The 14,716-nt window shown below is 46.0% G+C and overlaps 1 protein-coding gene across 2 annotated transcripts in view; it reads left to right on the forward strand.

Annotated features, from left to right (window-relative positions):
- obscnb (obscurin, cytoskeletal calmodulin and titin-interacting RhoGEF b) overlaps positions 1-14,716 on the forward strand; it is an 896,193-nt gene that overhangs the window by 784,076 nt on the left and 97,401 nt on the right. For both annotated transcript variants that reach the window (XM_038798455.1, XM_038798456.1), the window contains 2 exons: positions 6,967-7,054; positions 10,568-10,768. In XM_038798455.1, the coding sequence (XP_038654383.1) occupies positions 6,967-7,054; positions 10,568-10,768 (289 nt within the window). The remainder of the gene's footprint in view (positions 1-6,966; positions 7,055-10,567; positions 10,769-14,716) is intronic.

Raw genomic sequence — 14,716 nt, forward strand, 5'->3', positions numbered from 1 at the left:
GTGAATTAATATGCTCCAACTGAATGTTTGGCAAAGGAAACAGTTCACATTTCGAGTCAATGAACTTTCAAGCTCATTGACCTGAAGTAGGCCAAATCTTGTGCTCCCGAATGGGACAGACCCAGGAGTCATGGTGAGATGAAATAAAACAAAGTTAAAAGTATCTATTACAAAATTCAATGTATTTTTTTTAAATAATCATTGATTTAAAAAAACTATTCAATACATTTAAATCACTTCAAATATTTAAACTCATATGAAACAAAAATTTCCTTTCAGTAATTAATCCCTTAGAAAAATAAATCTTTCTATTCATAGCCCCACATCAAAGACATTGGGCAAGATTCTCCGTCGACGGGATTCTCCGCTTCGCCAGCAGCGGACTCATGCACGCAGAATTCCCAACGGCAGAATTTGACGGATACCAGCTGGTGGGTTTGCAGGCTGTGGGACCCGTAAAATTCCCAAAGTGGCTTTCCTGCCACCTACCCGTCTGTCCCAATCCATCTTCTATTTTACAGGGGGACGAGGGTTAGAACCTTCTGCTCACCCACTCAACAATTGAAGCCCTTAAATTAACACTTCAGGGCCTATTCCTACCCAGCCTCAATTTTCAGACTAACAGGAGAAGATCAGGGATGTCAGAAGCCTGGTAGTTAATCCTGTATGGATCTGAGGCAGCATGGTGGCACAGTGGTTAGCTCTGCTGCCTCACAGCGCCAGGGACCGGGGTTCAATTCCGGCCTTGGGTGACTCTCTGTGTGGAGTTTGAACTTTCTCCCCGTGTCTGCATGGGTTTCCTCCAAGTGCTCCGGTTTCCTCCCACAGTCCAAAGATGTGCAGCGCAGGTGGATTGACCATGTTAAAATTGACCTGTAGGTTATCTGGGGTTAGGGGGATACAGTAGGAAATGGCTGAAGTTAGAGTGCTCTTTCAGAGGGTCGGTGGAGACTCAATGGGCTGAATGGCACTGTAGGGATTCTGTGATTCTAAGGAGGGGTTGGGGATTGGGATGGAAGGGGCACTATCACTAGCCCCCTTTCCAGATGTGGAGTGCTCCTCCTCCTTAATGCTCTCTTTCCACCTAGCCTTCTCATCACCATCCCAGCTTCCCCCTCACCCAGGCCTACCCTCCCAACTCCACTGGGTGATCCCCTTATTTATCTAACCCTGTGGGCTCTGAGACTTCTTCTAATGTCTGTGACGACCACCACTTCTGCTGGCGCAACTTGGAGCGACAAAATAGCAACGGAACTATTCTGATCAGTCAAGATGCAGCCACTGCTGAGCTCCAGGTGATGCCACCCGAACAAAATTCACCAAAGTCTGACTTTGAATCAAAGGATAAAAAGTCCTTACAAATATGGTATTTATTGGTTTCAACTCTATTCTATGACCCTTTTTTCTCTGTAAAAACAACAGACTGATAACTGGCTAAAGTAAAAAGCACTTTGCCTTTGATCTGATCCCTCCTGGTTTGAATAACTTTTACAAACCTCAGCCACAAATTTTCCTTACAAACCAATCAAGAATATTATAGATTCTTACAGTTCTACTGCAACTGCTGTATGTTTCCCAGCGATTTCTATTTTTATTTGGCCTGAGGCTGTAAATATAAAATGCAGAATTTTGCTTTTGTGTTTAGGCAACAACTTCCTGGCTTCCTTTTTTTTTATATGGCTAAAGTAGTCTTGCCTCCTTAAAATTTAGACACTAACCCCCTTTTCCGTGTGAAACAGAATGAACATTTAACACACCTATGCAACCAAGTTCTACAAAAATGTAATTTAGTAGTGCCCTGTCAGTACTGTATTGCTGAAAGAGAAAAATGTTGTTGAAGCTTTTTGATTTGCATTCATCAGGACAAATGCAAGAACACTAAAATACAAACAATCACAACAATTTATAGTACAGGAGGAAAGTGTGCCGATTGCTTAGGAAGTTGATTCTGATTGGCCGGGTCTTTGAATATGCTTAAACTTCGGCAACATCTTACTTTTTTCAGCAATGTTCAAGTTCTGTACCTACCAAGCAACTGTTTATAAACCACCACTTAGGTCTCACATCCTACATTCAACAGACAACATTTCCTGGATCTAGATATTTTCAGACAGTAAAGCCAGCAAAAAGCTCTATCAAATTCTTCTTTTCCTCGAGAGTAAAGTCTCAGGATTAAAAAAAAACTTTCAGAACTCAGCCCGGTAGCATAATGGTTAGCAATATTGCTTCACAGCGCCTGGTTCGATTCCTGGCAGTGGCCACTGTCTGTGTGGAGTCTGCATGTTCTCCCCGTGTCTGTATGGGTTTCCTTCGGGTATTCCGGTTTCCTCCCACAAGTCCCGAAAGACGTGCTGTTAGATAATTTGGACATTTTGAATTCTCCCTCTGTGTACCTGAACAGGTGCCGGAATGTGGCAACTAGGGGCTTTTGAAATGAAAAATGAAATGAAAAATTAAACTTTTCACAGTAACGTCATTAATGTAAGCCTACTTGTGACACTAATAAAGATTATTATTGAGGAATCAACCTCATTGCCCTCTATGGATTTCCTCCAGTAATTCTACATGTTAGAATGTTTATTAACATTCTTATAGGAATGTCTTCCGGCTCATTGTCAACTTCTTGCTCTGGTCTTGATTCAAAAACATGGCCTCACTAGTTGCTCCACAGTTGTGTTCTGGATGGGGAAGCTATACTTCATACAGCAGACTATAGTGATCTTGCAGACTAGAATAGCCGCATTGTAAGAAACCACCTGATACATTTTGGTATTCAAAGTGCTGGATGTGTTTGGTAATTATCCTGTGGCAGCACGAACCTCATATTTTCAGTCATTCATCGTTTTTGATGTCAAGACAAAGGCTGACTAGAGAATGTTGGGTCTCTCAGGAGGAATTGTTGAAGTCTTTCTTCTTTGAAATACCACGGCATGACTGCTGGACACAGAAAGTCTACAAGCAGCAATTTAATAATGTCTTGATAATTTGTTTCAGTGATGTCTTTGAGGGATAAATATTGGCCCAGGACTGAGTAAATATACTGCAGTTTAACAAAGGAGGAATTTAAATAAAAAATACGAGGCAACATTCTCCGCCTTGTGCTGCCAGTAGCAGAGTTTCTGATGAGGCGGAGGATCCAGACTCGAGGAGAAAACGGGATTGGCTTCTGATGCTCCAGTCTTCCACTGGCTTTGGTATTGAGGTTCTGCCGGGCCTCCTATTCTCCAGGCCCACGTGATTCTCCAGTCCTCTGAGCCTGGAATCACATTGGCGAGAATTACTATAGGTATGGGCACGTGTGGCCCAGACGTGGACTTCGGGGTGGGCCAAAATGGTAGCTCTTTAAGGGAGATCCCCCAAAGTCCATCTGAGGACCACCCTCCACCCCACCAACTGCAAGAGCTGCCCACCCACCCTCACTTCCCCTGAGACCCTCTAAATAAGGAGACCCCCTAAATAAGGAGACCTCCCAGAAAACTCTAAATAAGGAGACCCCCTAAATAAGGAGGCCCCCAAGAGACACCCTAAAAAAGACACCCCTCCCAGAGACCTCCTAAATTAGCATACACCCTCCAGAGACCCCCTAACTAAAAAGACCCCCCCCCCACACATCCCCCAGGAAAGAGACCCCTTTCAGGAAGCCCCCATGAAAAGAGAGCCCTGTCTAGAAGCTAGAGACCATCCAGATGAAGGCTGTGAAAAAAGTTATTGTTTTAACACTCACCTGGACAATACACCTGCGGGCTCGAACACAGGAAGCAGCACCTGTCAATTCCTGGAAAGAGAAACCAGCCAACTGTGTTTAAACCCCCTCAGAGCATTGAGCTGCAAGCCATTCATTAATTTCCATTACTAGGCTGCGATTGACAGCTCCCACACACACACATCTGTCAGCTTTGCTTATTCAGCTTCTTTCACAGTTGAGTGACTTTGAAGTGCACAAACCGCAATGTTTATAAACATCAGTCTTTGTCAGGTCCTGGTCAACTTCAAACAATTAAGTGCTGTCATTTCCAGCTGACCATTTCAAAATCGCTTGAGCCTGAAGGGAGGTGATTGGGACCTTGGGGCTGAATTGCAATGCTGGGTGGTGAGGGGGTGAATTGCGATGCTGGGTGGCGAGGGGCTGAATTGCGATGCTGGGTGGCGAGGGGCTGAATTGCGATGCTGGGTGGCGGGGGGCTGAATTGCGATGCTGGGTGGCGAGGGGCTGAATTGCGATGCTGGGTGGCAGGGGGCTGAATTGCAATGCTGGGTGGCAGGGGGCTGAATTGCGATGCTGGGTGGCAGGGGGCTGAATTGCGATGCTGGGTGGCGAGGGGCTGAATTGCGATGCTGGGTGGCAGGGGGCTTAATTGCGATGCTGGGTGGCGAGGGGCTGAATTGCGATGCTGGGTGGCGGGGGGCTGAATCGCGATGCTGGGTGGCGAGGGGCTGAATTGCGATGCTGGGTGGCAGGGGGCTGAATTGCAATGCTGGGTGGCAGGGGGCTGAATTGCGATGCTGGGTGGCAGGGGGCTGAATTGCGATGCTGGGTGGCGAGGGGCTGAATTGCGATGCTGGGTGGCAGGGGGCTGAATTGCAATGCTGGGTGGCGGGGGGCTGAATTGCGATGCTGGGTGGCAGGGGGCTGAATTGCGATGCTGGGTGGCGAGGGGCTGAATTGCGATGCTGGGTGGCAGGGGGCTGAATTGCAATGCTGGGTGGCGGGGGGCTGAATTGCAATGCTGGGTGGCGAGGGGCTGAATTGCGATGTTGGGTGGCGGGGGGCTGAATTGCGATGCTGGGTGGTGGGGGGCTGAATTGCGATGCTGGATGGCGAGGGGCTGAATTGCGATGCTGGGTGGCGGGGGGCTGAATTGCGATGCTGGGTGGCGGGGGGCTGAATTGCGATGCTGGGTGGCGGGGGGCTGAATTGCGATGCTGGGTGGCAGGGGGCTGAATTGCAATGCTGGGTGGCAGGGGGCTGAATTGCAATGCTGGGTGGCAGGGGGCTGAATTGCAATGCTGGGTGGCGAGGGGCTGAATTGCGATGCTGGGTGGCAGGGGGCTGAATTGCGATGCTGGGTGGCGAGGGGCTGAATTGCAATGCTGGGTGGCGAGGGGCTGAATTGCGATGCTGGGTGGCAGGGGGCTGAATTGCGATGCTGGGTGGCAGGGGGCTGAATTGCGATGCTGGGTGGCAGGGGGCTGAATTGCAATGCTGGGTGGCGAGGGGCTGAATTGCGATGCTGGGTGGCGAGGGGCTGAATTGCGATGCTGGGTGGCGAGGGGGTGAATTGCAATGCTGGGTGGCAGGGGGCTGAATTGCGATGATGGGTGGCGAGGGGCTGAATTGCGATGCTGGGTGGCAGGGGGCTGAATTGCGATGCTGGGTGGCGAGGGGGTGAATTGCAATGCTGGGTGGCAGGGGGCTGAATTGCGATGCTGGGTGGCGAGGGGCTGAATTGCGATGCTGGGTGGCGGGGGGCTGAATCGCGATGCTGGGTGGTGAGGGGCTGAATTGCGATGCTGGGTGGCGGGGGGCTGAATTGCGATGCTGGGTGGCGGGGGCTGAATCGCGATGGGGAGGAGTGCCCAGCTGCAGGACTTCATGGTTGAGCCGCCTGCTCAAAATGGTGGCCCGATAGCGGGAATCCCTTGAAATCCTCACCATGTGTAAATTTATATGGCGAAGGATTGGGGAATCTCTTCCTTATTTGCGCTCCCAGAGGATTCAGCTTCATCGGGAGTACGGCCAGATTTTCTGTTTCTGAGGCTCTGTGCGGCTATTTAAGTGGAAAACATCGGCAGCACCCCCTCACCGATATTGCGACCGTGCGCGGACCCAACCTGCCAGATTCTGCCCCCCTGGCCACCCCCCATCAGTTCCCCCAGTCCTCACTGAAGCCCCCCCCAGCCAGCAGCACGGCTCCCACCCAATTGTGGTGCTGCTGGATACAGTCCGCAGCTGCCATGCCAGGTTCCCACATGGCTGGGACCACAAGTGAACCACACCGTCGGGAACTCAGCCCATCGGGGGCAGAGCATCGGGGGAGGGCCTTCAGGTGACGCGCTGAGGCCGTGCTAACGGCCTATATTGTGCGCCGCGATTATGCCCTTTCGGAGGGGGCGGAGCATACGAAACCTGGCAAACAGGCACCGCCCTTGATTTCGGCGTCAAAAGGGGATTCTCCACCCAATCCCCGATTACGAAATCCCGCCCTTAGTCTCCTAAATGGAGAATTTCACCCACTGTCGTAGGACTGTTTTTAAAATTTAAATTGTAAACTCTTTGCTCCAGTTTATTATTGGCTGGATTTTTGATTTACTCCCCAAGGATTAGGGGTGTTATTGGGCGAAACACAGCAAGGAAATTTGGATAGGTTACAATACCCCACATGATTTTCCTTCCATTCATTTAAAAGCATTGTCTGCACTGTAAATTCTATGATGATGATGATTCTATGAAAAGGAAAGAATATCAGGCAGATTCTGTTAAAGACATAAAATTATTACCAACAGCTTTACCTCTCAATGTTCCGCCTTAATTACCCATCAGTACAAATATCAACCTTCTGACAGATGATAAATGAATTACTTGCATTTATGTAATAATTACATAAACAAAATATCTCAAAGGGCATCACATATTATGTGAGTAAATCAGGCAGCCTTTCTTTGCCAGCGTGGTCCCAGAGAAAGCAGATGAGATAAATAACCACTTAAATGTGTCTTCCTTTTGATAGTAAAATGCAAACAGTGATCAGGGCACTGGGAGGACATCCTGCCTTTCTTAAAATATTACCTTGAGATTTAGACAGGACAACAATACCCTGTTTAACAAAGGACGGTATACTTGAACAATTTTGCTTTTTTTTGTATTTGTGCCTGACCACAGATAATTACAGTGGTTTAAAAATAAAAGTAAATACTGCAAACCTATATCTTAATATTGTTTTCTTGTTCAATAATGGGGCAACACAGAAACAAAAGTTGTTGAGGAATGCACCTTGAAGCCAGCAGGGAGAAGAAAACTGCATTCCTGTTATGATGTGAAAGAGGAAATTGGAAGGTAAATATATCTGTTAGGAAATTCTTAAATTCTTCTCATAGGGCATTATTCCTGTTTTAATGATGAGTATATTATTCTTGAGATATTACGAACAAAAACACTATGCCTAGTAATTTCTGTTGTAGAATATGGCTGGGATATTATAGGAAGGCATTATATAAATGCAAACAATCGTCATTGAATTAGTTCCTTCTCATTCACATCCACCTCTAGTTTAGATAGTTGATTGCTTTTTGCAGTCATTCCTTTAAGAAAAATACTTGAACAGTTAAATAGATCCTGCAGACACATCTCAATCACGGGCTCCTCAAAACCAAATAATTCACAATGTTGGTGAATAATTATTGAGAATTAACTAATCCTACAATAATAACATTCATTTAAAGAGACTTGATTATGATTGCACTCTCTCCCCATCAGATTCACTCTTGTTAGCTTTGATTGCAAACAACAGGATCTTAATCAACCAATATTCAATCATGGATCCTCTTCAATTAGGAATTAAGGGTAGCATTGATGACTTGACTAAACCACAAAAGAAGTCAAATTAATAAACAGTCATTTTAAAGTCTATCTTTCAGTCTTGGTTGAAACATTGACAAAAAGGTTGAACTCCAGAGGGGAGGTGAGAGTGACTACCCTTGACATCAAGGCTGCATTTGACTGAGTATGGCATTAAGGAGTCTTCGCAAAATTGGAATGGGAATCATGCAGAAAGCTCTCTGCTGGTTAGAATCATACCCGGCACAAAGGAAGGTGGTTGTGGTGTTTGGAGGTCAGTCAGCTCAACTCTAGGGCACCACTGCTGGAGTTCCTCAGGGTAATGTCCTAGGTACAACCATCATCTACACCCTATGTACTGCAGCAATTCAAGAGGGTTACTCCTAACCACCTTCTGAAGAGCAATTAAGGATGGGCAATTACTGCTGGCCTAGCCAGCAAAGTCCACATATCTTGAATGAATAAAAAATAGTACAACATTTATAAACTACATTTGTAAATTGTTATAAAGCTGCATTTAAAAATGTATAACCCTAGGGCAGCACGGTTGTGCAGTGGTTAGCATTGCTGCCTCATGGCACTTCGATACTGGCCCCGGGTCACTGTCCTTGTGGAGTTTACACATTCTCCGCCTGTCTACGTGGGTCTCACCACCACAACTCAAAGATGTGGAGGGTAGGTGGATGGGCCACACTAAATTCCCCCTTAATTGGAAAGAAAAGAATTGGGTACTTTAAATTTTTTTAAATGTATAACTCTTAAGAATTGCAGTTCCAGACCATAAAGATACCAGACCAGAAAGAGGTATACTGAGCACATTTCTGGGTGTTAAATGGGGGCAAATGCTACCAATGTAGTAGTGGAATATATTATAGAGCCAATCTGCAGAATTGGTCCCACTGCTAAACTTGTTGAGCCCCATTTTTTTAAGGATTATAGGAAAACATGCAGAGCAAGTGTTCAGTTAATGAGGGCCTCACAGCTCTGTCCAACATGGGAATCACATTTCCTTCCAAACCCCTCGTAGTGATCTCTTTATAGGCATGTACATAAGGGGTTAATTTGTAATCAGTAGAATCAGATGAGCACTAGAGGGCAGTGCTAACGGGTATAAAAGCAAGCTCATTCTGGTCTCCAGCCTCTTTTGGGTGTATTGTGATGAGAGGATAGGGGTATAGATTAGCTCAGAGTTTTAGTGTAGATAAACATAGTTACTGTATTTAGATCTTGTTAACTTTATTGCTAGTATTAAAGTAAAGAACTCACAAAATTATTGTTTTAGTTTCTCAATAAATATTTTGTTATTACTGGTCGACTTCGAGTCTTTCTCATCAAGTTTCAGAAAACCTCATCAACAACAATATTGAGTAACATTTATTACATTCAGTAATATATCATAACATACTGCAAGAAGTGTAATAAAACACTTCCTTACCAAGACCTAGTGAGATCCCAGAATTACCTGGAGGTCTGAACGACCACTGAACACTCCCTCGATGTCCTTGCTGAGGTACTGGCAGTTGCAGCTGTAAAGCTGCTGGTCTCCATTTGACCAACAGCTCGATGAGGCAAATATTAAATTAAAAGTGGGGTGAGCCAGCCAAGCAGAGATAGGGTGTAAGGAGCTCACCTTCGGCGTATAATCCAACCCAATTGGGAATGGATGGGCAGACCACTTGATTTTCTGCTGCTTATAAAATTGCTGCAGAAGGCCAGCAGCAGGCATATTGCCGTTGGCACAGCACCCATTTTAGGGGTCCATCCACCTGTTGGCGGCCTGTAAAATGTAGCTCCATATGTTTTAAGAAAATGTCAGCAGTAACCCTAATTTCTTCATCAAAAACACCAGTGATTCAAGAATTGTTCATTAAGATCCTTTTGCTTACAACCAATATTTAGCAGAAGTAACAACAAAAGGGAACGAGCTATAATTATGATCAGGTCTCTAATTGAATGTAATTCCTATATTATTATACACTTCTCACTAACTTTATTCAAACATAAGTCTATTAATGTGTGTTTGAGGAATCTGTGATTGAGATAGGAGTGGTTCTTATAGAACCCTGACAGTGCAGAAGGTGGCCATTTGGCACATCAAGTCTACACCAACTCTGAGCACCCTACCTTGGCGCACTTCCCCGCAACCCCATCTAACTTGCATACCAAGGGACAATTTAGCATGGCCAATCCACCTAGCCTTATGCAGAGTACTGAGCTGTTCAGCTATTTTTATGAGATCAAGAAGCTACTGTACAACACTGAACTTACCCAGCCAGATAAGGTGGAATGTTTGATGTATAATAAAGCAGGAGTTACCAGTACGATATTTGTTGACATTTTTAGTCAGCCAGGAGTCAGTTCTGCTACATTGAAAAGCTTTAATGTTCCATATCTATCAATTGGAAAAAGAAAATTGTCCAGTATATGATTACAATCCTAAACCACATAGTCTCAGAAATGGAGAATCCCCCCCCCCCCGGTATATTAAAACAAACTTTATTACTAACATACGATTAATATAATTTGAACACCATATAAGAAAATAGGTTACAATTACCCGTGGAACAATGCTTGACAATGACAATGAAACACTAACTCCACTAGCAAAACCAATCACAGGTCAAAATCCACTTTTAACTACAGTTAGCCAACCCAGGAATACTTGCTGTAAAGTGATGTTTGGAAAGTGCTGTCAGGGACCTTGGGTAATTGCAGAAGTGGTGTGCCAATGGGGAGAAATGAGTGTCAAAGCTGATGAATTACTTAAAGTGCGTTGATGTGGCGATGCCGGCATTGGACTGGGGTGAGCACAGTAAGAAGTCTTACAACACCAGGTTAAAGTCCAACAGGTTTGTTGAAGGAGCAGTGCTCCGAAAGCTAGTGATTTGAAACAAACCTGTTGGACTTTAACCAGGTGTTGTAAGACTCTTTAAGTGTGTTGATTACATTGCATGCTTAAAAACATAATTAAAAAATTAAAATCATCATATTGTATTTCCCTTTTGTTTAAAGAGGTTCATATGGCTTTGTGAAGAGAGTTGTGAATAAACAGACTGGGACTTCCTGCGCAGCTAAATTTATCCCACTTAGAAGAAGTACCAGGTCACAGGCTTACGAAGAATTTGCCATTTTATCCAGCGTTAACCATCCAAAGATTTCCTGCCTACTCGATATGTTAGAAACGAAGCGAACACTTGTATTGGTGTTGGAAATGTATCCTTTCTGTGGTTTTTACCTTTTAATTCTTTTTTATTATTTCTGATAAGGTTTGGGTCCATGATTTTATTTAAATCTATTTCATTCTCCATGTGTCCAATAAAGAGCTATCTAAAATAGATGAGGTCCCTGCTTCTTTCGAAGATCGCTCATTTCAGCAATGGTAACACTAGGGGTATCACTCTTTGGTCACTGTACTTTCAGGCTAAAAAACTAAAAAAATTAAGCCATGGTTGCTATTGAATTACTCATACTGTATGTGAATGTTGAATGAAGATAGAATCATGCATTGCCTCGTTGCCCCATTGTTAAGGGCACAGCTGATGGTAAATGCTACGCTGTTCAAATCCTAGAAGGGAAACTTGAAGCAGCTGCCCTCATGTTTGTGTTTGTAATTTGTATAGACCATAAGACATAGGAGCAGAATTAGGCCACTCCGCCCATTGAGTCTGCTTCGCCATTCAATCATGGCTGATATTTTCTCATCCCCATTCTCCCGCCTTCTCCCAATAACCCCTGATCCCCTTATTAATCAAGAAGCTGTCCATCTCTGTCTTAAAGACACTCAGTGATTTGGCCTCCACAGCCTTCTGCGCAAAGTGTTCCACAGATTCACCACCCTCTGACTGAAGAAATTCCTCCTCATCTCTGTCTTAAAGGATCGCCCCTTTAGTCTGAGATGGTGTTCTCCGGTTCTAGTTTTTCCAACAAGTGGAAACATCCTCTCCACATCCACTCTATCCATGCCTCGTAGTATCCTGTAAGTTTCCTGTATATCTTGTATGTCCTGTAAGTATCTTGTATAGTATGAGGAAAGGTTGTGAAATCCAGAAATGATGACCCCCAACTACTTGTGCGGATTTTATAGCGGAGTAAATGTTCACTAAGAAATAGGGAAAATTATAAAATGAAATAGAATTACATTTAAAGTGAGGCAATGGCCTTATACAGTACTTTGATTTGATTTATTATTGTTACATGTATTCGTATTCAGTGAAAAGTATTGTTTCTTGCATGCTGTACAAACAATGCATACCGTACATAAGGAAGGAAGGAGAGACTTCAGAATATAATGTTACAGTTATAGCAAGGTGTAGAGAAAAGATCAACTTAATATGAGGTAGGTCCATTCAGAAATCTGATGGCAGTAGGGGAGAAGCTGTTCTTGAGTCGTTTGGCACGTGACCTCAAACTTTGGTATCTTTTTCCTGACGGAAGAAGGTGGCAGAGAGTATGTCCGGGGTGCGTGGGGTCCTTAATTATGCTGGCTGCCTTTCCGAGGCAGCGGGAATTGTAAACAGAGTCAATGGATGGGAGGCTGGTTTGCGTGATGGACTGGGCTACATTCACAACCTTTTGTAGTTTCCTGCGGTCTTGGGTAGAGCAGGCTCTATACCAAGCTGTGATACATCCAGAAAGAATGCTTTCTATGGTGCATCTGTAGAAGTTGGTGAGAGTCGTAATGCTTGAAACAGTTCCAAACACCCTTCATTTAACTACCTTCAGAGCTAACCTTCCCCAGTCTGTTCAGCAACTCCTTATAGATTTTAAGGTCCACAAAAATTGAATAACTTTACCACACAGGGGCGGGATTCTCCAATCCTGCGACAGAGTGTCCACGCCGTTGTAAACGCAGTCGCGTTTTTACGATGGCGTGAACAGGCCACTCCCAGGACTAATTCTGGCCCCTACAGGGGGCCAGCACGGCGTTGGAGCGGTTTGCGGCGCTCCAGCTGCCGATCCCGGCACGAACTGTGCGCTGCGGGATCCTCGCATGCGCAGTTGCGCCGGCACCAATGAGGACATGCGCAGTGGCACCGGTGCCGACGGACGCATGCTCAGTGGCCTCCTTCAACGTGCCGGCCCCGACGCAACATGGCACAGGACTACAGGGGCCGGCGCGTAGGAAAGGAGGCCCCCAGCCACAGAGGCCGGCCCACCAATCGCGGGCCAGGCCACATAGGAGCCCCCCCCCCACCTTTCCACGCCGAAGTCCCGCTGGCCCAGAGCAGGTTAGAATGGCGCTGGCGGGACTCGGCTCTTTTCTTACGGCCGCTCGACCCACCCGGGTCGGAGAATCGGCGGGTCTGCAGAGAATCGCGTGCCTGCATCAGAGCGGCGTGGCCCGTTCGTGGGGATTCTCCGGCCCGGCCCAGGGCTGGGAAAATCCCACCCATGACCTTTACATCTGTTGGGGTTACTTCTAAAGTTAACCAACTGTGACCTTTTCAAATGTGGCTTCATTCACACTGCCTGCTGGGAGTTAACAAACTATTCCTGCTGTTGGCTGAAATTGAAAACAGCCTCCTGCGTAGATTTCGTGAGCCCTTAAACATGGTATTTCCCTTTGATCTCTCCAAATTTCTCACCCAATTTCTTTAGAGCTAACAAAAACACAAAATACTGGAAATCTCAGCAGGTCTAACAGCCTCTGTGGAGAGAGAAGGGAACTAATGTTTTGAGTTTGGATGATTCTTTGTCAAAACTTGAGAGAACTGGAAATAGGGTCAGATTTATACTGTTGTGGGGGAGCGTGAAACAGTGAGGCTGGATAGGGGGCCAACATTTGGTGGAGATTTGCAAAGGTGTCTTGTGGACAGAAAGACAAAAGGAGTGTAAATGAGGGTGATTTAGGCTAGCGACAGTGCTGACAGTGACACATAAAGATATTAGAATGTGTGAATGGCAGAACAAAGGTGAGCAGCGTGTCAAAGGGCAACTGGGTGAGGGGAAAACCGATCAATGGAAGAAATGGAAATAAATTGATAGAAATAAAAATAGGGTGAAGGTGGAGGAGAGAGTTCTCAGTCTGAAGTTGTTGAACTGAGTGTTAATGCCAGAACGTTGTAACATGCCGAATTGGAAGATGAGGTGCTGTTCCTCCAGTTTCCACTGGGCTTCACTGGAACATTGCAGCAGCCCAAGAAAGGACATGTGGACGTGGGAGCAGGACTGTGAGTTGAAATTGCAAGCAACAGGAATGTCTAGGTCCTGCTTGCAGATGGACCTGTGCCTTGTAGATTGTGGACATGCTTTGGGGAGTCAGGAGGTGAGTTACTCACCGCATGATTCCTAGTCTCTGACCTGCTTTTGTAAACATGGGACTGGATTCTCCAATAATGAGGATATCTCCCCACGTCAGCGTAGAAAACGCTGGCGTTTCACTCTGGACTTCCCTTAAAAAAATCCTGAGTGATGCTGCCATCTGCAGGAGGCTGGCAGGGCTCCGGAGTGGTTCACGCTGCTCTGGCTGCGGATACGGGGCCCCGCACTTCTGGTCGGGAGTCCGCGCATGTGCATGGTGGCGACTGCCCCATGCGACATGGCAGACTCGCACCGTGGACCGTGATGGAAGAAGTAGGTTCCCCCCGAGATTGCGCGCGCCCACGGATTGGTGCCGCCCGATCGCTTGCCTGGCTGTCCATGAGGACCCCCACCAGGTTAGAACTACGCCGTCGGGAACTCGGTCAGTTGCACGCAGAGAATTGCAGGGGGGGCTTCTGTCAATGACCCCCTACCCGGGGACCGGAAAATCGTGGGAGCGGCGCCAGTCCGAATTTCCGGATTGACGCCCATTCGTTACAACGTTCTGGACTTAGCACTGAGTTCAACAACTTCAGACTGAGAACTCTCTCCTCCACCTTCACCCTATTTTTATTTCTATCAATTTAGAATGCGATTTCGGCGTGGAGGCTCGGAGAATCCATCCCATGGTATTTTCATGGCTAGTCCAGTTCAGTTTCTGGCCAATGTAACCCCAGGATTTTGATAGTTGAGGATTCCGTGATGTTAATGCCTTTGAATGTCATGGGGTGATGGTTAGATTATTTTGCGTTGGAGGTGATCGTTGCTTAGCACTTGTGTGGCATGAATATCACTTGGCACATGTCAGCCCAGGATGGGATCTTGTCCAGGTCTTACTGCATTTGGACATGATCTGCCTCA

This window comes from Scyliorhinus canicula, chromosome 5 (assembly GCF_902713615.1).
Source record: "Scyliorhinus canicula chromosome 5, sScyCan1.1, whole genome shotgun sequence".
Classification (NCBI taxonomy): domain Eukaryota; kingdom Metazoa; phylum Chordata; class Chondrichthyes; order Carcharhiniformes; family Scyliorhinidae; genus Scyliorhinus; species Scyliorhinus canicula.